Raw genomic sequence first — 24047 nt, forward strand, 5'->3', positions numbered from 1 at the left:
TACTCTTAGCTAAACGTGACACCTACAACGATAGGATTGAAAAAGCCAGAACTCGAATCTCCCACCCCTCCAATAGATAACTGCATTAATGACAAGAGGTGGTGCACCCAGATCCAAGAGGCACTGGCCAATAAGATTTCTCTGCTCCAAAAACATCTGCCAGAAAACAGCCTGAAACCTTTCCCCAACCTCCCCAACGATTTAAATGTACCCCAGTTCCCACCCGTAAAGTGGAAAATATCATAGCCTCACTTAAACCATCCAATTGCCAAGGGGATACCTGCCCAGCCTCTACTATTAAAGAAGCTGCCGGCGAACATGCCCCCTTTATCACCACGCTTATCAACTCTTCCTTCCGCACATGCACAGTCCCCACGAACCTGAAGAACTCATGGGCACTCCCACTCCTAAAAAAAAAAAAAAACCTTTGTTGGACCCGAGCAAAGGAAAATCTGCCCTCTTGCTCCTATTGGATCTGTCAGCCACTTTTGATTTTGTTGATCACAAGGTACTGTGTATACATGTTTCAACAGTGGCACATTTCTCAGTAGAATCAACGGCATGGATCCAATCCTTCTTAAATAACAGATCGATGAGAGTCTTATCTTTGGGAGCTGCTGATCCCATAACCTGCAGAGTCCCACAAGGATCCTGTGTATCACCTACCATGTATAATGTGTTTACCAAACCATTGTTTGATGACCTAGACCATCTGGGTGTCATGTACACTAACTTTGCAGATGACACCCAGATCCCCTTACCTCTGTCAGGCAACTGTTACAAGGATTTAGCTCTGATCAACAAAACCTACCCCATAAGGCCTGGATGGCCACACATGGTCTGTGTCTGAATGATGAGAAGACTTAGCGGCTTCTCTTAGTCACACCCTCCAACCAGAAAAAACAGAGTAACCAATACCTTTCCTTTAACATTGATGATAATGACATTCAGGTGGCCAATGAGGCAAAAACCCCTAGGGTTCCACTTAGACTCCTCCCAGAGTCTACGCAAACAGGTCCGTGCTACGGCCTCTGCGACAGCATATACCTGCAAGCTTATCCACGCCTGCAAACCCTTTCTCTCTCCACAGAAAGTTGTATTACATTGGCCAGAGCTCTAATATTGTCGAAAATTGACTATTGCAATGCATTATACTTAGGTGCTAGCAAATATATCGTCACACTTCAGATTCTGCAGAATAATGCACTCAGAACTTCCTTAGGCATCTTTAGGAGACTACACATCTCAGTGTTCAGACGTGACAACAATTGGCTCGCCATTAAGGATAGAATACACCTTAAAACAGTCTCCCTGACGTACAAGTGTCTCAATAACTCAGCCCCCTGATACCTCAAAGACAATTTCTGCAAAATCAATCCCACTCGACCCACCAGTACGGCCAACTCCGGCTGCCTAAGAGTCCCCAGGTTCAAACTAAAAAAAGCTATTGTCAGTAGCTTCCCAGTCATGGCTGCTCAACTCTGGAACGCACTACCTACCACCCTAAGAGCTGGTCAATCCTTCTACAAATTCAGGAAAAACACCAAACTCTGGCTCATCTCCGAAGATGCACCACAGTATACTGGCATGCATAGTAACGCCTAGGCCATCTCTAGCCCACCACCCACTACCCTCGGGTATATTCACTAGATCTCTTGAAATACTCCTTTTATGTATCATATCTCTGTATTATCGTCAGCATACTCCTATTATGTACAATATCTTTGTATTCTCAGGTATTGTATCTTTGAAACTGTAGTTCCATGGAACGTGGTAATTGTATATTTTTCTAAATCTCTCGAGGGCCGGAATCCCTAAAGTCTGTACTACCCTACTATGTATCATATCACTGTATTCTTTTGAATCCCTTTCGTCTGTATACCCCTATTGTGCAAAATTTCACTGTATTCCGATGTACTGTAATTAAGAAACTGTATATTCCTGTAACATGGCCTTATTCTGTACCTAAAACTGCATAATCTTAATGCGCCCATATACTCCCGGGTTTGGCGCGCTCTATAAACAAACGACACGATCAAAAGCTTTCTCAGCATACAGGGCTAAGAGAGCGAGGGGGATCATCAGAGTTTTGAGAGTGAGAAAGCGTATTGAATAAGAATCTATTGTTGGAGGAAGCGTGGCCATCTTTGATAAAACCAATCTGGTCAGTGTATGAGCATAGGAAGGTATTGCTCTAATCGTTCAGCTAAAATTTTAGCGAATATCTTGAAATCGGAATTAATAAGAGGGATGTGTCTGTTGTTTTTTACTAAGGAGGGATCTTTAGCAGGTTTGGGAAAGAGTACGAGAAGCGCTTCACCAAAGGAACCAGGACTTTGACCAATTTCAATAAAATACGACTATAATTGTAAGAGTTTTGGAGCAATGGAGTCAACACATTTTTTGTAAAAATCTACAGTAAACCTGTCAGGACCTGGGGCTTTATTAGGTTTGAGGTCTAATATGGCTTGTTTAATTTCAAATAGGGATGTCGACGGGATTTGAAGACGCTTTTTTGTTTTTTCTGAAAAACAAATGGATTTCAGAATAGTTAATAGAAGGATCAGAGGAATAAAGATTGGAGTAAAAATCGTGAAAAGTATTCATATCTTTTGGATTGGTTAATCTACCATCAGGCGAGAGCAAATGGGTATTGAGCATTTTTTTTTTTTTAAATAGGAATCTAGTCCTAGGGCTGAACTGATTTCACAACTGCACTCGGCATCCCGAATTACAAGGACACGCTTTTGGAAAGAAGTGGAAGGACTGCATATAGCATACTGATGTATAAAAGTCTGGGACTTACTAGAGCTGGAAAAGCTCACAGCCATGGCAGAGGGGAAACTCCCTAAATTCACGCGCATATGGAGCCCGTTTTTGGACTATGTAGCAAATAAAGAACACATGTTTTTTCAACCAAGACTTCTGAAACACCTACTGAATCCATGACGATAGGCATGATGTACTAGATTACTGACATGATGCACATGGCGTGGTGTTTTAAATTTTTTAATTTGTTAATTTTTTAAACCATGTTAATTTTAGACCTATACTTACATGTAGATTGCTATATTGGGCGAAACAGTGACATAGTTGTAAGTTAACAGAACAAATAAAATGAGATCTCGATGTCATGATATACTCTAATGCCTTCACTATTTGTGTTATATTGGCTGCAACTCATGCTGACCGAGATTTCGATGAAAATGTTCCTGCAAAAAATAAAAGGGGGAAGCTAGCATTTTACCAGCTTTGTTAGATCCCATGTGTAGTTTAGTTCTAGATCCAAGTATAGCATTAGCAGCTGCTTTGGTGCATCATTTATTAAATTCAATACATTTGGCCATGAGAGCTTTCAAGGTATTGGAATCGGGGTTGGCATAGTACGACTGTTTGTAAAGTTTGATAGAGGACAACAGAGTGTTGTGGGTAAGTTCTGATAGTCATTTTTTAATGGCCGCATATTGAATTATGAACCCTAGGAGGGTGGCTTTGAAAGCATCCCAATTGTTATGGATGATGTATGTTCAGGGCGATTATTGAAAATGAAATAGTCAATGAAGGATTTGTCATTAAGAAGAAATTAATAAAATCTTCATTTAAGAGAAAGATTGGAAATAGGAATCCATTCTAACATGGTGGAGACAGGAGCATGATCTGAAATGGTAATGGGGCCGAATACAGAATTTAAAATAGTTGGAGTTAGTGAGGAATTAACACAAATATAATCAAGTCTAGAGAAGGATTGGTCGGGAGAGGAATACAACGTAAAGTCTTTTGTGTCTGGTGACAGAAGCGCAAATTCAATTAGCTTAAGATTTTGAAGTAGGGTTAGGAAGTTACTACGGGATTTGGACCAAATTTGAGGTAGATTTACGATGGAGGGTAAAGTCAAAAACTTGATTCATCTCTCCACAAATGGGTATCAGAAATCTTCTGTGAGAGATTCAAATTAGACCAATAAAGGGAATTGGGGGCATTGGGACCATAAATATTAATTAGAGGAACAGGCAGGTTGTTAATAATTGCATCTACAATGATCCAACGACCTTCAGGATCATATTCCTCATTAACTAATGTCAAATTTAGACGTTTGTTAATTAATATAGACACTACCTTTCTTGTCTAGAGCATTAGAAAAAAATGTATGGCTGACACATGGTGCTCTGATCTTGATGTTTTCACCATCAGAACTCAAGTGGGTTTCTTGGAGACCAATAACATCAGGTTTAAGATTGGCAGATTATTTTACGTTTGATAGGATGATTTAGCCCTTTGAAATTCCAAGTTACAAACTTAATAGACCTTTGCAATGAAAAGAAGGATAATGGCAACAGCAAAGAAAAACGCAGTGAGAAATAAAACAGTTACATAATGCAAAGAATGTGATTTTTTTGAATAATGTAATAACTGGGTACAAGGGGATAAACATACGGAAAGGGACACAACAATAGAGGGAGAAACCTGTAAGAATGGACAAGATGGATAATGGAGCTGATATAAGAATAAGTAATGACAAAAGGGTAAATGATGACATTAGTTTGAAAGAAAGCAAGCAAGAGTATCATGGGGGATATCGGAGTACAGAGATGGTATAATCATAGGCGAAGAAAAGCGAGGAGCAAGAGATGAGAATGTCAAAAGTTATAAGAGTATGAACAAGTAGAACAGCCAAATGAGCTATTATGAAACTGTATGGTTAACCAAAGGATAAATTGTAGGTCAGCTAAGGCGATGGTGAAGTGCAACCCATGTGTAGTCAGTCAAGTTTGTAAAGTTGAAAGAGAAGGATCAGAGGACTTGATAGATCTCAATTTGTGTCTCCGTTGGGTTGAGGTAGACGGGGCATCAAATGGGGTTGAGGAAGTTGATCTGCTGCTCTTGGGTGTGTACTTAATGTGTTGATAAGTTTTCTGAACGTGGCTGAAAGAAGTAGAGGATCTAGATTGGTGGCATTGACAGGGGGGGTTCTGTGAGGTTGTATCCAGTGGTGATGCTTGAAAAGCTTGAAGTAGGTTGTGAAGATCGTTTGGGTCTGTGAATTCTTTGGTAGGTCCATCCGGGATGGTAATTATCATCCTTGCAGGATCTAAAAGACCATATCTAATGTTAAGGGATTTCAGGTGAGCTCATATCGGGAATCTTTTCTTCTTGGCTTGGTTAATCTTGGAAAAGTCTGGTGAATTAAAGACTTTGTTACCTTGAAAAGAAATGGGGGAATTGTTCCTGGCAGTTAGAATTTAGCGCGCTTGCTGATGTCCCACGAAGCAAGCGATAAAGGGTATTGGCGAAGCATTGTTGCTGGAGAAGCGGGGGTCTAATTCAGCGAGCAGGTTGTAGTTCTAGTAGGGGTGAGAAAGTGATCCCTACGGTGGAGGGGATCCATTTGGTGAGGAAGTTAATGGGATCACTACTTCAATTTTTTCAGGGATCCTATAGAAGCGAATATTGTGCCTACGGTTTCTATCGTCCAATTTGTAACGCTCACCTTGTTTCCACGGGGACGACTCACGATAAGCCGGTGAGCTCTTCAGGACCTCTCTACCCTTTGAGTTCAGGCTGTCGAGGATTGGCTCTGGAAGATAGGAGGTGAAGTTTAACTGCTGTTCTCTCCGTGGCAACCCACCTCCCGAGTTCCCTTGCAGTTTCCCCAGGAGCCCTTTCTCACCTTGCGTTCTATAAGTGCGCTCTCAGTCCTGCCGCGCTGGGGAGGGGCGCGTTGTTAATGGCTCCATACTGCCGAGTTTCTTCACTGGCGAGGGCCGGAGTCCAGACTGGCTGCAACTCCTTTTCAGGTGTGTCTTATTTGGAGAAAACAATGTCTTAGTTGGCTTTGCACTAGTAACCTTCTTGCTTCTTCTTGCAGGTGCTAAGAGAGGCGATGGAAGCCAGAGCCGAGTTTGAGAAGGTAAGATGTAACGCCAAGCGGCACTGATGGCATCCTTGCAAATGGCTAACCTGTGCTATTGGTCGTCCTACAGGTCGAGAAGATCCGAAGGATGCTGCAGAGCAGGTAAGGATGGCGATGGTTCTTGCCTTGGACAACTTCGATTCCCAGAGGATGCTGCCGAGCAGGTAAGGATGGCGATGGTTCTTGCTTTGGGTGACTTCGAGTGCCAGAGATGCTGCAGAGCTGGTAAGGATGGCGATGGCACTTGAGGTCTGGATGCAGAGCAGGACCCGGTGAACGTCACGCTGCAAAAGCAGAATGCAAAGCACGTGCTTCTGATCGGGCGTGGTTTAAATAGCCAGGTTGTATGCCAGGTGCCTTTTGGGGCGGGCCCCGCCCTGGATGCTTGACCGCTGAATGCAGTTCCCCAGTATTCCACATGGGGGCGGCCATACTTGCCCATTGAAACTCTGTCCCAGCATGTGTCTCCGATGCCAACAGCGCCAGAACTGACTCCAAGGAATCCGAGGAGGGCCGAAGAAAGGTCCTCGGGGCCCCGTGAGCCCTTGGTGGAGATGAGTAGGTGACAGCACTCCCCCCCTAAGGCCCCTCTCAAAGTGGTTCTCCGGCCTGGTCGTGGTTTGGAGGGAAACATTCTGTGGAAACGCTGGAGTAAACGCGGAGCATGGACATATTCACTGGGTTCCCACGTTCTATCCTGGGGTCCGTATCCTTTCCAGTCTACTAGGTAGAGTCTAGACTTCACATACTTAGAATCCAAGATGTCTTTCACCTCGTATTCCGGTTCCCCCTGGATGATTGGTTCAGGTGGAGTAGTTACACGGGTACCTGGCTTGACTGGTTTCAGGAGAGCTACATGGGATACTGGATGTATTCGCATGTGGGCTGGCAACGTCAGCTTCACAGCTGCTGGGTTAATGATGGTTTCCACTGAGTATGGTCCCAGGAATCGCGGGCGAACGTTCACGTTCCTTTAATTGGTACATGTTTGGAGGCAAGCCACACCAAATCTCCCACCTGGTAGACCGGGGCTTCGGAGCGAAGCTGATCCGCACATTTTTTCTGGCGTGCCTTAGCTTGTTGTAGGTGTTCTTGAGCTTTAGTAAAGGCCTGGGTGATGGTTGTGGGCAAGGCCTCGACTGCCGGCATTTCCAGGGTCGTGGGGACGTCCAAGTTAGAAGTACGAGTGTGTCTTCCATACACCGTAAAGAATGGAGTTTGTCCCGTGCTGCTATGCAGTGAATTATTATAGGCTTACTCGGCGATCCATAAGAGTTCTTTCCAATCACCTTCACCCTGGTGCAGCATGCAGCGTAGATATTGCTCGAGAGTCTGATTCATTCTCTCCGTTTGGCCGTCGGTCTGGGGGTGGTGGCTAATGGACAGACGGATGTCAATCTGGGCCAATGAGCAGCATTTCCTCCAGAAGCTATATGCAAACTGTGTCCCATGGTCAGATATTAGAACCGAAGGGAATCCATGCAGGTGCACTACATGTTCCAGGAAGACTTTGGCGAGCGAGCGGGCGGATGCAGATAGTAGACCGTTAAATGGGAAGAAATGAGCAATTATTGAGAATAGGTCCACGATCACCAGGATGGTATTGTAGCCCTGACGTGGAGGAAGATCGGTGATGAAATCTAGTGACAGGGTGTGCCATGGAGCTGGCGGAACGTCCAACGGTTGTAAGAGCCTGGCGGGTCTCTGCTTGACAGACTTATTTTGGGCACAGATACCACAAGATGACACAAACTCGACTACATCCTTGCGCCAAGTTGGCCACCAGTAGTTTCTTTTTATCTTGGCCAGGGTCTTAGCGATTTCTGGATGGCCTTCCATGAGGGAGTCATGGTACTCGGAGATGACTTGTCCTTGTAATTCCTTCACCGGTACGAACAGTCGGTTTCGGTAATATGGCAGTTGATCCTTGACACAGTAATGCTCCCCCACTGAATCCCCATTCTTGTAGCTGCTCCTGTGTGAACACCTATCGAATTTCGTATAGGAGTTCGCTGTGGGTCATGGTAGATGTGATGCCTAGGATTCTATTCTCTGGGATAATGGCCACCGGATCCGGCGGCGTGTGACCCATCTCGTCTGTGCCCATGCGGGAGAGTGTGTCAGCTTTGCTGTTCTTAACTCCGGGTCGGTACGTAATTATAAAGTCCTATTCTGCAAAAAAAGGGCCCAGCGCAGCTGCCGTGACGATTGAACCTTTGCTCCCTTCAGATACTGGAGATTTCTGTGATCTGTTACCACGGTCACTGTGTGCCTGGCCCCCAGCAGATAGTGTCGCCAGGCCTTGAAGGCAGCTTTAATGGCCAGTAACTTTGTCGGTGATGGTGTAATTGAGTTCTGCTGGCGTGAACTTTCGTGACCAAAAGGCCACCGAGTGCAATTGGTCTGTTAGTGGGTCCTTTTGGGACAAAACTGCCCCCATTGCCAGACTGGACGCATTCGTTTCTGCAATGTAAGGTAGGTCTGGCCGTAGGTGTCGCAAAATGGGGGTGAACCTTGTCTTGAGTTCCTGAAATGCCTTTTCAGCTTCCTCAGTCCATTTAAAACTCTTGTTGCATTTTCTGAGCAGTGAGGTAATCGGGTGTACAAGTTGGGAAAATCCAGGGATGAAGCGACGGTAGAAATTCGCAAATCCCAACATGCTCTAGACTCCTTTGATTGAAGTGGGGGCTGGCCAATTGAGGACTGCGTCCACCTTATGAGCGTCCATTCGTATGCCTTTGGGAGAAAGGTTGAAGCCCAGAAACTCTACTTCTGTAACGTGGAAAAAGCACTTTTCCAGTTTTGCATAAAGGTGGTGTTCTCGAAGTTTGTTCAGGACTGCCCGTACGTGCCCAATGTGCTCCTGCTCAGATGTTGAATACACCAGGATGTCGTGGATGTATACAAGAGCGCAGATATCGAGGAGTTCTCGGAGGACGTCATTCATAAAATACTGGAACGCAGCGGGGGCGTTGCATAGGCCGAACGGCATTACTTTTTACTCAAACAGGCCGTACTTGGTGCGGAATGCTGTCTTCCACTCATCCCCTTCTTTGATGCGCACCAGATGGTAGGCCCCTCTCAGATCCAGTTTTGTATAGACCTGGGCTTCTTTAACCTGGTCCAGCAACTCCGGGATCAAAAGCAGTGCATAGCGGTTTTTTGATGGTGATTTGGTTAAATGCACAATAGTCTATGCACGTTCTCAGATCTCCTTCCTTTTTTGGTACGAAGAACTGTGCAGCGGCCGATGACTTGGACGGACGAATGAAACCATTGGCCAGGTACTGCTTCAGATAAGTTTTCAGGTGCTGATTCTCGCACTCGGTGAGTGCATAGATGCGCCCACATGGAATCTGGGCTCCGGGCTGCAGATCGATTTGGCAATCTCGCGCCTTGAAACACTTGTGTACAGGCGCGTTACAAATGCCATATATCATATATCAATCGTAAGGTCTGTGGGGGAGTAAGGTGTTCGCTTGCTCCTTCTGGAAAACATCTTGGAAATCCTGGTACTGGACCGGCCGGGTCACGATTCCTCCGAGGGCATGCGCCCTTCCCTCCTGAACCGGGGAACTTGCGAATTTTGCTTTTCGCCCCTCCGGGTAACGGGTGTGTGTACAGCTGTGGGCGAAGACCAACTCGCGAGCTTGCCAGTTAATTCGTCGGTTATGAGTGACCAGCCACGGCATTCCCAGGATGACCCGAAACTGACAGACTTTAATCAGATCAAAGGCTATGATTTCACGGTGCCCATCTTCGCACAGGAGGGTGAGTTCGGTGGTGCACTCCGATACAGGACTCGAAGCAATTTTCGGTACCATCGACAGTGGTTACTGTTTCTACGGTTAGCTTGGGACAAAGGTCTAGTCCCATCTTTGCTTCAAGATCTTGAACGATGTAATTCCCCACTGCTCCGCTGTCGATGTAAGCTTCCAATGAATGCATGTTGGACGACTGTTGATGGGGAATTAAGATCACCGGTAGCGCAAAATGGGAGGTCTGAAGCTGGATTTCTTCACTCGACAATTGGACCCCCTACAATTGTCGAGCTTGGTCGTTTTCCGATTCCTCTTCAGGGTTTTCTTTATCTGTGGCTCTGACGGTCCGTCTGGGTGGTTTAACCGGGCATTCCTTTAGGAAATGGCCAGCTTTTCCACAATATAGGCACAAGTGTAACTCCCTCCTTTTATCTCGTTCAGCTTTGGTTAGAGGGGGCCTGACTCCTCCCATCTGCATGGGTTTGTTGGTCCCGTCGGAGCCTCGCAGAGTTTGATCTTTGGGTCGTACGAATAAGGGGCGTGAATCCGATTTCCCTCGGTCGTTCTTCCTATCTTGCAGTCGGCGATCCAACTGGACCACCAAATTAATAAACTCGGCGCAATCCCGGGGTGCGTCCACGACTTGGGCCAGAACGTCCTTTAGCTCCCCACGAAGACCCCGCTGAAACAATAGCCTGTTTGTCCTCCGGCCAGTCTGCCTCGACCACCAGTCTATTGAAGGTTGTAATATAAGTCAGCAGATCCTGGCTCCCCTGGCGAAGGGACAAAAGTTTGTTGTCTAGAGGCTGCCCGTGGTGGCTTCGGGCGAAGAGTTTTTCCAGCTCTCGCTGAAACTCATTAAAGTCTTGTAACAGAGGATCATTTTGACTAATGAATGGTACCGACCAGTCTGCAGCACTCCCACTAAGGTAGGATAACACGAAGGCCTTACGTGATTGGTCTGTGGGAAATGCCCCAGGCATACACAGAAAGGTAGCGTTTCGCCGGGGGTCTCCCGCAAACCGTTCCGGAGGAGCCAGTGGCACTCCCCCAGGGAGGTTGATCTGAACCGGATTGCCTGCGGTGGCTGAGGTGGGCTGACTAATTCCGGGTAACGGGGCTTGTCCTGCTTGTGACTGGAGAAGTTGTCTCCCAAGGTCATCCGTCCTCTCCTTGGCCACAATTAGCTCCTTTCGCAACGCATTAGTTTCCTGCCGCGGAGAATGGACCTCCGAGCGCAACTGCCCCAACAGCTGGGCTAACTGGTCTGTTTCCGAAGTTTCCATACTATGCGCCCAGGTGGATATTTTAGTTATGGGCTTCGCGTTCTATAACGCTCACCTTGTTTCCACAGGGATGCCTCACGACAAGCCGGTGAGCTCTTCGGGACCTCTCCACCCTTCTTGGAGTTCAAGCTGTCTAGGATTGGCTCAGGAAGATAGGTGAAGTTTAACTGCTGTTCTCTCCGTGGCAACCCACCTCCCGTGTTCCCTTGCAGTTTCCCCGGGAGACGTTTCTCACCTTGCGTTCTATAAGGGTGCGCTCTCCGTCCTGCCGTGTTGGGCAGGGGCATGTCGTTAATGGCTCCCTACTGCTGTGTTTCTTCACTGGCGAGGGCCGGAGTCCAGACCGGCTGCGATTCCTTCTTTTCAGGTAAATCTTATTTGGAGAAAACAATGTCTTAGTTTGGCTTTGCACTAGTAACCTTCTCGCTTCTTCTTGCAGGTGCCAAGAGAGGCGATGGAAGCCAGAGCCGAGTTCGAGAAGGTAAGATACGCCAGTGGCGTTGATGGCGTCCTTGCAAATGGCTAACCTGTGCTATTGTTCGTCCTACAGGTCGAGAAGATCCGAAGGTGAATGGTTCCCAGGAATCCTGAGGCGAAAGATGTCTTGAAGATGGTGGAAAAGGAGAACAAGCGTTGGGCGACTCAATCGCCGAAAGATGCTGCAGAGCAGGTAAGGATGGCGATGGTTCTTGCCTTGGGCGACTTCGAGTGCCAGAGATGCTGCAGAGCTGGTAAGGATGACGATGGCACTTGAGGTCTAGATGCAGAGCAGGACCCGGTGAACGACACGCTGCAAAAGCAGAATAATGCAAAGCGCGTGCTTCTGATCGGGCGTGTTTTAAATAGCCAGGTGGTATCCCAGGTGCCTTTGGAGCGGGCCCCACCCTGGATGCTAGACTGCTGAATGCAGTTCCCCAGTATTCCACGTGGGGGCGGCCATACGTGCCCATTGCCCATTGAAACCCCGTCCCAGCATGTGTCTCTGATGCCAACAGCGCCAGGACTGACTCCAAGGAATCCGAGGAGGGCCGAATAAGGTCCTCAGGGCCCCTTGAGCCCTCGGTGGGGATGAGATCGTGACACAATTCCATAACTTCACCTTCCAACTGTGCGAGTCTCGATTGCATGTTTTCAAGGCCCTCTACCCTGTCTTCCACAGTTCAGACTCTTCATACCGCTTCATCAAGTCTGCCAGAGAAAGTTTTAATTTCATTTTTAAAACCTTTAAGCTCTTCTTGTTTGGAGGAGTGAGAATCCAGTGTAGAATTAGAGGACCGGATACTGTCAAGCTCCTGTAAAAATGTTTCCAAGCAGGCATTAAATGTTGTATTGTCAGATACTGCTTCAGTTTTGGTGATATCTGCCATATTTATAGGCGAAAGAAAGCAGTTGTAAATAGTAGTTGAGTAGAATTTAATTATTAAAAAAAAAGTAGCGATTGGCCTTACTGCATCAATGAAGCCAGGAGGTGACGTGATTTATAGGCTAGGCTTTGTGAAAAGGGCTCCTGCATCAGAGAAAACAACAAGAATGCCTCACCGGAGCTCACAGCCAGGCGCCATAAGACATTGCCACAGTCAAAGTAATATGCTGAATATGAGGAATTATGCACTCGCAGCATGGAAAAACAGATGGTTATTCCAGATTGAACTGTAGATGGGATTAAACGGCAGAAAGGCAGCAATGGAATTGAGGGACCCACCTCAGAAAGAAAATGCAACAAATGTTCCGGACACGAACGCTGAGATGTCCCTTCTAAAGATTCACACGGCGGCGAACACTGAAGCAAGGAACGGGCAGCAGCGAAGCAAAATGCCTCTGAGGAGACGCGGGCCCTGCTTTGATTCACCTCCAAGTCGGCAGCAACAAGGTGAGAGAAATAGCTGCAGCGTAGTCGTGGGAAGACTTTAAAACAAACATTTCACTGCCGACCATAAATTAAATGATTCCGAATTAAATCCAAGCCGAATTAAGTGTTCATAATAAAGATATGTATACTCCGCTCCGGGAGCTCCGCAACTATGCGACCATCTCTGTTCCCGCTTGACCACGCCCCCAAATAACGTTTTTGATGGGCCTAATCTTTTGGGTGGTAGCATGAAATATAAGCTTGACGCTTTATTTAGAGAATAATGAGCATCACCCATAATAGTGCACTAAACTTTAGTGTGCTTAATTTTTGTTTGCGCTTAGGTTTTTATTTAAAAAATATTAAAGTAAACATTGCAGTTTGGGCATGTAAAACTAATCGTAGTGGAAATGTTTTATGCATATTCTAGTCTCTGTTGTAGATGGCTACTTTCTACTGTTTTTTTTAATTTCGCAAACTCGAAAAACGCATCAAACTGAGTCCATAACCATTTACAAGTTTATTATTTTTTTGCAAATTTTAATACTGCTCATTTTTGGGGATGACACTTAATTTGTGTACCCAAAGGGACCAATCAGTCTGTAGTGTGCGCTATACACATTTTCCATTGGTAGGTACAGTATGTATTATACATTTAGATCTTTAATTGGCTAAGAAATGTATGTTTGTGATGGTGATGTCTTCAACTAGTTTTCTGAGCTTTTGTTTTGCCAAGCGAAGCTAAATGTGGACAACCCTAGTGAATGTGTATACTATGGTAATTTGGGACATTGTGTTTGTGTGTGTGTGTGTGTGTGTGTGATATTTATAAGGAACTCATGGTCGAAACAGTAAAGACAACCACAGGTGATCACAGGTCAAGGGTGTTTATCAAACTTATTAAACTGAATATGCAGGTTGGAAAAACGCTTATCTGAACCTAAATTGAAAATGGGAGCATGGTTCGACCATCAAATGAAAAAATGAGGCATTCCTAGTGGTGTCTTGTCAAATAAAAAAGGCCTATTCTAAGAAAAACCTATTGCCAATCCTTACAACTAATACAAAAGGGTGTGGTATCGAATTCACAAAAAGAAAGAAGTGTTCACAAATATGTCATGATGCAGTAGCTGTGGTCTCCTTTCCCCACGTTTTGAGCACAAGACAAGGTGGGACCTTTGAGGCACAGCACACTCTCGAGCTTTCCCAGCACAAGACTACAGTTCAGTTCTCAGCTATCAGCAGCCTCGATGGTCAAGTCTTTTTTTTTTCTATCAAAAGTTCTCTTTCCTCTGAGAACCTGGTGTGTTCCAAAATAAACAGAATTTCCTTTCCAATCATGCTTGGGGTGATGCTTCTCCACCTCTAGATCCCCCTCTGCCGGGCGCAGACCCCTTGCAACTGTTGGCTTGTGCTCAAAACACTTGTGCCTGTTGAATCACACGTCTTAATGTCTTTTTAAACAACGCACTGTTGACATCCTTACGTCGGGTTCACTCTTGCCAAACACACAGTTTTCTCTTTTCTCGTGGAATGGGATTCGTCTCCCGTAGCTTCCAATGGTTTGTCGGTCAAAGACTTTCAACTGTACGAGGATTTTGCAAGACCCCTCTATGACCACTTTGACCTAACTTTGTGGCTCCCCTATGGCCTTCTGGTATCAGTAGTTGATTTCAAACACAGGATCAACCAGAGTCTCTCGAGGTAGCACCCACGTGGTGCCGGACCCCTCTGCAGCTGGTCTTCCCTAAACACTTTGCAGTTCTTTGAACTTTCCTCAATGTGCCACTTTGCTATTTTCATTCAACACAGTTCGGTTTCTTTATCGGTTCTCCCCTCGACTCACCGGCTGTGATGAACCGCTTGGCTTTCTTCCTATCGGGAGTCAAGGTCAGTACCACGGTAGCTACGCTCCGTTTACCGTTGACATCTGTTGCAACACACTTGGGCTATTGTTCGCGGCCTTACGATTGCTTCCACCGGGGTCTGGGTCGCAAAGGGCAAGGTTGTTTCTCTCCTTGTCAGCCTATTTGGTTCTCGACGCTTTTCTCCTCCTCTTGAACTGCCAGGTTTTGATAGCTCCCTCGTTGTGTAGTCTGCCTTGCTCCTACTAGGCTCTCGTTTGACCACCTTTTATCCCTGTGGGGGAAGAGAAAGGGCCGTCCGGTGTGAATTGCCTGACCCTTGCGTTGGGACATGTCAGGCAAACGGCTTTGGTGATAGTCTGCTGTCTGTCTTGGTATGTGAAAGTGTTTTTGTGGGAAAAGTGGGGGGCAGTGTTTCTCAAGGTCCTATGTGGTAGAAGGGGGATACTGCGTCTCACCCATCGATGTACCACTTCCACTCCTCTAGTGCCCCCCCAGGTGATCCTCCTGCACTGGTCCACCCCCAGGAACTTGATCCAATAGTGATGGCTGTGTCCTGGCCACCTGGATGACAGATCCCCGGGCACTAGTCAGGGAGACACCTTCAGGTTTCTTACAAATGCAGCAGAGGAACATCTCCATTTCTTTTTCTTGATTGCTATCTCCTAGAGAACTGTCCCGCACTGGCAGTCTTTCCTTCTTAAAAAAATAAATGTTTTAAAATATTTTTTGTGGGGGTTTCCCCCACCACACTACCTCTTTTTGTTCCCACTCTCCCTTGCCCTACTCATCGCTCTTCCTTCTTTCAGACATCTTTTCCCAACTCCAACATCTAGCCCTACCTAACATATACAGACTTGAACTCTGCTGTTTCAGGAAGGAAAGATTAAGAAGACGGGCCTTCTCTACCTACAGCCCGAAACTCTGGAACCTCCTCCCTGTCAACACCAGAATCGCTCCCTCGCTTATACATTTCAGGAAGGTGTTCAAGACTCCTCCTAAAGTGCTCCTCCCCAATACCTAGTTACTTGCTCTCTTTCTGTCTCTCTCGCTCTGGCTCCCCCCCCCAACCCCAACATGCTTAACCTAAGACTGGGTATCTGTGTCCCTGTTTTCTCCCCTGGTTGCTTGTAGATCCCTTACCTCCAAATTACCCACCCTGCCCTTCCCTATTAGCTTCCTTTCATCTCTACTTCACTCACCATGTACTTCCTGTGAAAAACCAGAGGGTGTTTCACTGCCTAGACCCTGGGGATCCCTTACATAGGTGGCCATGGCACGACCATCACCTTTTGAATCCAGACCCTGGGGGTGGACAAGTTCGAGTACATCATCTGGGTGTGGGGTCCTCAGGGAGTGGGGGAGGAATGCCCAGTGGCGAGCCATGGTATCCCTTCTTTCCAAATAACCCTGTCCTATTTTATACGATAATCCAACTTCCCAGATTTCCCCCCCCCCTTTCCTACACAAACACTGAGCCAAGGAGGTCTGAGGCTAAAAGGAGTACATTGGACAGGAACCCACTAATAAGATCAGGCAGGGTCAGGCACTTGATCTTAAGTACATAAACCTGGTACCTATTAGCTATTCCACATGGTGGAAAGGAGGAACACTGAGACACACTCTGAGCAAGGCAGTGCACGAGAAGGAGCAGTTCTTCCAGGGCGATAGCGCAGCAGAGCGACAGGCCAAAGGACGGAACCGAAGTATGGAGAAACCTTGGATACCCTGACGAGAGATTGTTACCTCCAAAGGGCCTTAAAGGTTGCTCAAGGAAGCCCAGCTAGAGAGGAGACAAACCTCTTTCGTGTTTTAAAGATACCGGCCACCCTCCTGGGTGAATGGCAGAGTTGGAGAGGTGCAGCAGCAGTTATGCTATTAGCCTTGACTTCAGGATCAAAGCCGAGAAAGAAGAAAAGGAATTAACACAGCCGGTGAGTTAATGAAAGCAATGAAAGTCCAGTTTGTGTTTAAGGAAACTTGACGGCAACAGTATCTGGCAAATGAAGGTTGCACATGTGCCGATAGGACGCAAGAAAAAGCAAAGCATTGTAAAGAAGTGTAAATTAAAGATACTAAGTAACAGAGTGGTCCGGTGAAAAAGATTGCCGAATGGAAAGTTTCTGTGAAATATCTGATGCTGTAAATGTAGCGGGAAGAGAAAGAAACTGAGATGCACGTTTTGAACTATTAGCTTTGATCCTGGTAGAGGGAAACCTGGATGTGAGAGATATCTATTAACTTTGAAATAAGTACTGTGCTCGACACTACATTTAGCGAGAGGCCTTGTTGTAGGAGAGAAAAAGTGACGCTTGAGGAAACAAGGTCGAAGTGGTTATGCTAAGGTAAGAGCAAAAGCCTTGCACTTTCAAAAGTCTTTGACAGCAGGAGGGAAGTGAAAGGAGGCTTGAGCCAGACAGAGGGAAGCCTATGAAGGTGTGATTGAAGCTTGGGGAAGGGAACCCCGCAAATTGGGATTGAAAGGTTTGAGCCTGTCGAAGGGAAGCCTGTACTGAATTGTGGTAAGCAGAAGGAAGGAAACTTTTATTGAACTGTATTATAAGTTAAAAGGTCACCTGGGCTGGACTGAGAGGTCCAGCGGATAATCTATTCGTTGGAGGCCAAGTGGGCCCTGGTCCATGAAACAAACTACATCCTTGTGTCCAAAGCCAGAGTGTTGCAAGGTCCAAGTGTGCCACCTTAGCCCGTGCTACAAAACGTGGGCTAGGCAGTTTACTCAGCCATACTGATATTTCTTTTGAACACTAATTATACTTATTGCATTACACATTCCCTTTTCACGTTTATTGTATTAAAAAGAGGGCAGGCATTAGGTTTATTAGTATAGGCCATTTTATTTTGACTAAGGACTGTATTTTCTTTTTGTTTGGTGGTCGAGAATACTCCCTGCTTAGTTAAAGGGCAAGCTAGGAGTTTTCCCAACCCCTTTTTAAACTATCAATAAAGGTTTGAATCTTGCAGCTCTTGTCAGTGTCTACTTATAGCATGCCTCCCTCACATTCCCCATATAAACTGTAATGCTCTTTGTTGCTAGGCCGCGCTCAAATACACTAATGGTACCAGTCGACCTTGGCTTCTAATTAAATGTGGGTAGGTCAAACATTTTCAAAGGTGTTGCTCGCCCTATGGCATCCTCGCAAAATGCAGGTTCTCGTTTTATTTTTTTTTATTTTTTTGTTAAGGTCCTACAGTGAACTGGATGCAATAAACATATCAAGGGCAAGGATTCACATCTACTTTTGCTTTAAAAATACTTTCAGCAAGAACTGTTTGTTATGTACAAATTATCTGTATGCATCTATTATGTACATAAAATGTACTTTTGAAACTAGTTCCGACTGTATAATGGTTAGCAGTATTCGTTAATGCATTTTGCCACAACCGATGGAACATGTTAAGACCATGTTTTGTACCTTTGTCATGATGTTGAATAATAATGCACGACGGGTCTTTCGATTTCATTGATGAGACTTGCACTGTGAATCCGCAAGCATGGGTGAGTTAGAGCGGGACATCGAGCTGCGAGTGCCAAGGGTACATACCATAAATAAAAGCTGAAACTCAGTCCTTTGCTCGTTCAAGATCAGGTGACGGCATAAGGCAGGCGTCAGTGGGAAAAAGTGCATGAAATGACAGTCTGTGAGTTCTTGAGTGACTGGAGAGCTTCATGTAAGAGCCTATACGAAGAAAACTGGAAGCAACAGCCCTAATAGGCCTTCATGGTTGATCAAACTCAACATGGCCGATGGGGCAGGGAGAAAAACGGTCTATAGTAGTCCACCTGGTAACAAGGATCGTTTCAGGGAGGTGGCTCATCCATCCACACAAACCACATCTTGCAGATGCCCTTATTGGGAAAGTAGATATCACAAAATGCTTTCAGTGCATCAGTAGGTGAATGAAGGATCCACTTGCAACTGCGCCTAACCTACTTTGCGTCAGGAATGCAGGGCAGCTCTTTTTTACTTTGCACAAGCAAAGTGCAAGCAGTAAGAAATACTCTTCAAGAATTGTTGCAGTCACTATCTGCCAATATTTTATGACTTTAATATACACATCAAACCTGTGGTTACAAACAGGGTCGAGCTGGATTCTCACTCACCATTGTCAGAATGTTTAAACAGTTCATTGACTGCAAAGATTGTTATAATACTACAATGAGCCTTGATTTTGCATGCTCATGCTATTTTTTTAAATCTTTTTTTCCTCTTTCCCTGCCTCTTCCAGAACTACTTTCCAAGCAAGCAAGATATACTCCTAGCTCGAAAAGCCACAAAGGGAATTGTGGAGCATGATTTCATCATCAAGAAAATCCCGTTCAAGATGGTGGATGTGGGGGGACAGCGATCCCAGCGGCAGAAGTGGTTCCAGTGTTTTGATGGCATCACTTCTATTCTGTTCATGGTCTCTTCCAGTGAATATGATCAAGTCCTCATGGAAGATAGGCGCACCAACCGCCTTCTGGAGTCTATGAACATCTTTGAAACAATCGTCAACAACAAGCTCTTTTCAAATGTATCCATTATCCTGTTCCTCAACAAAATGGACCTTCTTGTTGAGAAAGTGAAGACTGTCAGCATCAATAAGTATTTCTCTGATTTCAAGGGGGATCCCCAAAGAGTGGATGATGTCCAACGATACCTGGTGCAGTGCTTTGACCGAAAGCGACGGAATCGCAGCAAACCTCTATTCCATCATTTCACGACTGCTATAGACACTGAAAACATCCGATTTGTGTTTCACGCAGTCAAGGACACAATTCTCCAAGAGAATCTCAAGGACATTATGTTGCAGTGAGGAAGTTAAAAAAAACCTTTTCTGCTGTGTTGCCTTTAATTTATTTCAGGGTTATAGGTCAGATTGCTTATTGTCTTTAACACTCCTGCAAAGGGTGAAATATCTCACTAGTCCTAGGGTCCATTCTATTATTGACCCAGCTCAGGAATGCTCTAAAATAGCTCGTCCAAACAGATGAGCTATGTGCCGATCCGATTTGGAAACTTGGATATTAGCTACTGAATAATCTGGACTAGTGAAACTACTGAAACAGTTGGTCCTAGATGTCAAGAACCTAGTTTGTTATCCCCAAAAATAAAAACAAATGTGCCTTTTTGGGATTAAGTTTTGAATAGAAAAACAAGAATGATAAATTTGTTAGACCAGTTTGCAACAAAAGCCTTGTTGTTCTAATATGTAAATAGTCACGTGCTGCCTGGCTTTTGGTTCAATTAAAAATATATGGTAAAAAGAAATCATGTTGATGATTGGAAAGGACGGACTCCTTGTACCCCGAGGTTTTCCTTTCAGGGAGATTGCCAAGGACCGAAATGCTACTTCCAGTTAAATGCCTAAGTGGGTGTTCGAAATGAGAAGGGCTTAAACTGCAGAACCAGCTAGCGCGTCGAGCAGTTAGTCAATGGAGTCACATGGAGAGGGCCCTACTGACACAAGCTTGTTTAGTTTGCACTACATACATCGTTCTTTTCACCAGTAAAGAACTGGACAACATCACCTCACCAATATGATATGAAGGGTATTACTTGGAACTTGGTGGGCAAGTTTAGATTTTGGGCCGATGACAGACTAGAAAGGGCAAAGTAGGTATTGTGAAAACTCTGCAAGGATCCTCGTATGTTGACTGTCTTTGTCATATGGCATGCTACTTTCTGAAAGAATAGACTTTTACTTTTCCTGACTTTGACTTTCTTGCACCAGTTTGGAAAGCTGGTAAAGGTTTTGTCATACCAGAAAACTGCATGGGCACTCTGACCGATCCCGGATCTTCTCTGTTCCAAATGCACGTGGACTGTAGTTACAAGATCGGCCAAGCTGATGCTGTTCCACATTGATCTTTGGCCTTCATTAATCCACATATATCACAAATAAAGAAGACGTCAAACCTGGCCCGCAGCCTTCTTTAGGTTGTGTTTGCTGCATGTGAAGCTGCAAGAGTCTGTGAAGAACACTGAAATTAGCCTCTCTTGAACTGCCGAGTGCCTTACACTGTGTAAAGTCATCTACTAAACTGATTTAAACATATATAAATTAACCAAACATTTTATTTCTGCACTCCAACATCTTTCTGGTGCACCTGAGACTTGCGAATATGTCGAACATATGTGCTACAGTCATTTGGAAATGTGTGACATGACTACACTCGTTTTTCAAACCATGTTCAAGCTCATGATGATACAATCTTTTGCACACTTATTTTGTGGTTCCTGGTTTAGAAAATAGTACATGTAACAGTAACACAAGTGTGAGCCTGTCGCTGATTAAGCCTCAAATGAAATATGAAGGCGTTTTCCTCCCTTCAGCGGTTCAAAATGAAATAAACACGACTTCCGTAAAAACAATAATTTATTCTCAATAGAACCTACTGTTTACCTCTTCTTCTAGGTTGCTTTTTGTCCGTTTGACTTGGCGCGCGACTGCGTGGAGGCTGCCCATGTAGTGTGGCGGAGTGGTTTGGGATTGTAGGAAGTGATCCTAAACTCTTGTCCTTTGCGGTTCGTTGGTTTGTCTGAATTCCTGACCCTCGGCTTGTGTGGGCGTGCTGAACATCCTGCTATATCACGAGCATTATTCGTTCAGCAAGTCATGTGGTAATGCTGGTCCATGACCGTGAAAAGGATATTGTGTCTGGTTGGCCGAAGCAATCACTGGCAAAGGAAACACAGTGGGGATCTGCCAACAGGAAGAAGCTCTTTCTATTTTTAGATGCACAATCAACACCGGCCAGATAAGACAGGAATTGATTGCCCCCGCGCCCTTTTGCATCCCTCGGTCAGTTGTTGCTTTCTCAATTATCTTTTCCTGTATGAAAAAGGAAGCAAAAAACGTTGAACTTGGCAGATGTGCATGTTAATATTCGTGGCCTTCCAGAATAGAAATCTGGCAAAGGAAAATGCAGCTGTTTTAAAAAAAAAATCTAATTTTTGTTTTTGCTTTCCTCATTTCACCTTTCTCACCCTTACTGTCCCAGTGCAGCAAAAACTGGGATTAATAGCACTGGCAAAGAGCCAGCTTTGAGACACAATTTCTTGATGTATAAGTGCCTTAGACCTGCCCAATAAATAAATAAATGGCATGGTTAGGCGCTTGCCTATAGTGAGACTCTAGAGCAGTGGTCTTCAAACTTTTTTGGCCTGGGCCCCCCCCTGAGCAAAGTTTGGGCAGGCCGGGCCCCCCCAAAAGTGCCAGATGGACAGTATGTAGATATCGCTATGAACCTTTGTGTGCCGTCACCGCACCCTACTCCCAGTACAGACCCTAGGCTCTCCCCACCCTATTCCCACCACTATCCCAGTGCTGCCGCCCATCCTGCTCCCACCACAGTCCCATAACACAAGCATAGACACATCCATAAACATTTAAATAAAAAATAAATCACCACAAACGTACCTTCTGAAGGGGCCTGCGTGTGGTTGCTAAAATGCCCCGCTCCAGGTTGCTCTGCTCGTATGTGCGAGGAGGCACAGGAGCACCCCCTCGCACATACGTACATGCAGTGCCCCAGCCAGCATTTCCAATGATCTATGCAAGGCTGGTGAAGCAAAACACTGCCAGCGTTGCATGGCTCAGTGTTCATGTGCGGCTGGGGAAATGAACTGTCAAAGGCAAACAGTGTTTCTCTTTGACAGTTCAGCCAGCACAGGAGCACTCCCTCAGCTGGAAAAAGCAGCTGAGGGAGGGCTCAGTGTTTCACTGGGTTGGCTCCTCGGCTCCTCCATAATGGGTGAGGGGGTCAGTGGGCGGACGCACCCTCGCCCATTATGGTTGAGCCGGCAGGCTTAGATTGGCCTATAGGGCAATAGGGCGATAACCGTACCAAAAATGCAAAATGCTAGTGTAGGCCAGTCAAAATGGCCCACATTGGCCAAAAAAGTGGCCCAGTTTGAGGAGTTACTTCACTATGCAGCTTGTAGTTTTGAACATTGTTGCTGAATAAATATTCTTTAAATATCACAATTTGTTTACATTTGAACAAAAAACAACCCCTTGGGTACTAATCAAACAGTCTGTGACTAAAGGACTGAATATCCATTTGCAACTGCTGGCCCCTTTTTCATTGGTGCCTAAGACTGTTTTATGGTCCAGTCTGACCATGTGAGCCTCCCCTTCCCATTTCCTCCAATCTAAAAAAAAGAAATATATATATATATTTCTTTTTTTTTTTTACACATTTCATGCTGGGCTCTGACGCCCCCCCCCCCCGGGATGCGGCAGTGCCCCCCTGGGGGGCGCGCCCCACAGTTTGAAGACCTCTGATCTAGAGTGACAAATGCTGGGCATGATATGATATGGCATTTATACCGTGCCTCTACACAAGTGTTTCAAGGCACGACGAGGCAAGGGAGGGGAACAGGGAGGACGGACAACGATCCTACTAGGGACAGACAACAATCCTACTCGGCCAGGTGTCATTCAGATGGCGCAAGTGCGTGGGAAGGGGGCAGGGACAGTGCAGTACATGGGAAAAGATGATAACAATAAATAAGTAAACAGCCTGCAAGTGGCAAGTGCATGGGTAAGTGCGGGCATCAGGAGTCAAGGGCTGGTAGGGGGACTGTATGGATACAGAAACAGTCGCCAAGTGCAGGGGTGTGCCGCTGGCGGGGGAAGGACCTGGGCCCAAGAATCAGAGGGTGTCCAGGTAGCCAGTGCAATTCCAGTTACAGCCAGGAGGTCAGCGGAGGAGGGGAGGAGAACAAGCAGAAGCAAAGAGAAAGGTTTTGAGGTGCTTCCGGAACCGGAGATGGTTCTCCTCAAGTTTAAGAGAGGGAGAGAGGCTATTCAAGAGGGAGGCGCCAGCCAAAGAAGGAGATCTACCACCAACTCGTTGCTTGGAGAAGCGACTGACCCTGAGGGAGTTAGAGGCAGATGAGCAAAGAGCTCCAGTAGGAAGATATTTAGGAAGAGAGAGTTGAAGGTATACATAATGTCAACATTTATTTATAATTCGGCACTCGGCACAATGCAGCAGGAGTGAGGCACCATGAGATTTGGGTGCGGGCGTGCTGTGCAGAGAGCAGGCATCAAGCCGCACCTGTGCAATGAGAGTAGCACCGCACGTGCCGCCCCTCAACCCCTTGTGCAGTTCTACTTTCTTCTGGACCGTGTGGCCAGGCCCTGGGGGCACACACTAGCTGAAGCCTTGCTTTGTGCAGCGTGCGGCCGTTGAGAGAGACAGTAGGACAGGGCTGGCTGGACACTCACTGGGACCTGCAAGGTGAGTAGGAACAGCCAGAGTGTGTAATCTCTGTCGTGATGCTAACACTGTGTCCTATGTATGGCTAGACAAGGGTCAACGGGTGCGGAAGCGTCAATCACACATGCAGCATTATTTAGGAA

General features: G+C 45.9%; 1 protein-coding gene across 1 annotated transcript in view; it reads left to right on the top strand.

Moving 5' to 3' along the window:
- Positions 1-20596, top strand: part of GNA12 (G protein subunit alpha 12) — a 424323-nt gene extending 403727 nt beyond the window's left edge. The window contains exon 4 of the mRNA XM_069647591.1: positions 18921-20596. Within this exon, the coding sequence (XP_069503692.1) occupies positions 18921-19490 (570 nt within the window). The 3' untranslated portion in view covers positions 19491-20596. The remainder of the gene's footprint in view (positions 1-18920) is intronic.
- Positions 20597-24047: the final 3451 nt, after the last annotated feature.

Source organism: Ambystoma mexicanum, chromosome 2q (genome assembly GCF_040938575.1).
Source record: "Ambystoma mexicanum isolate Mex_15411 chromosome 2q, UKY_AmexF1_1, whole genome shotgun sequence".
NCBI classification, from domain to species: Eukaryota; Metazoa; Chordata; class Amphibia; order Caudata; family Ambystomatidae; genus Ambystoma; species Ambystoma mexicanum.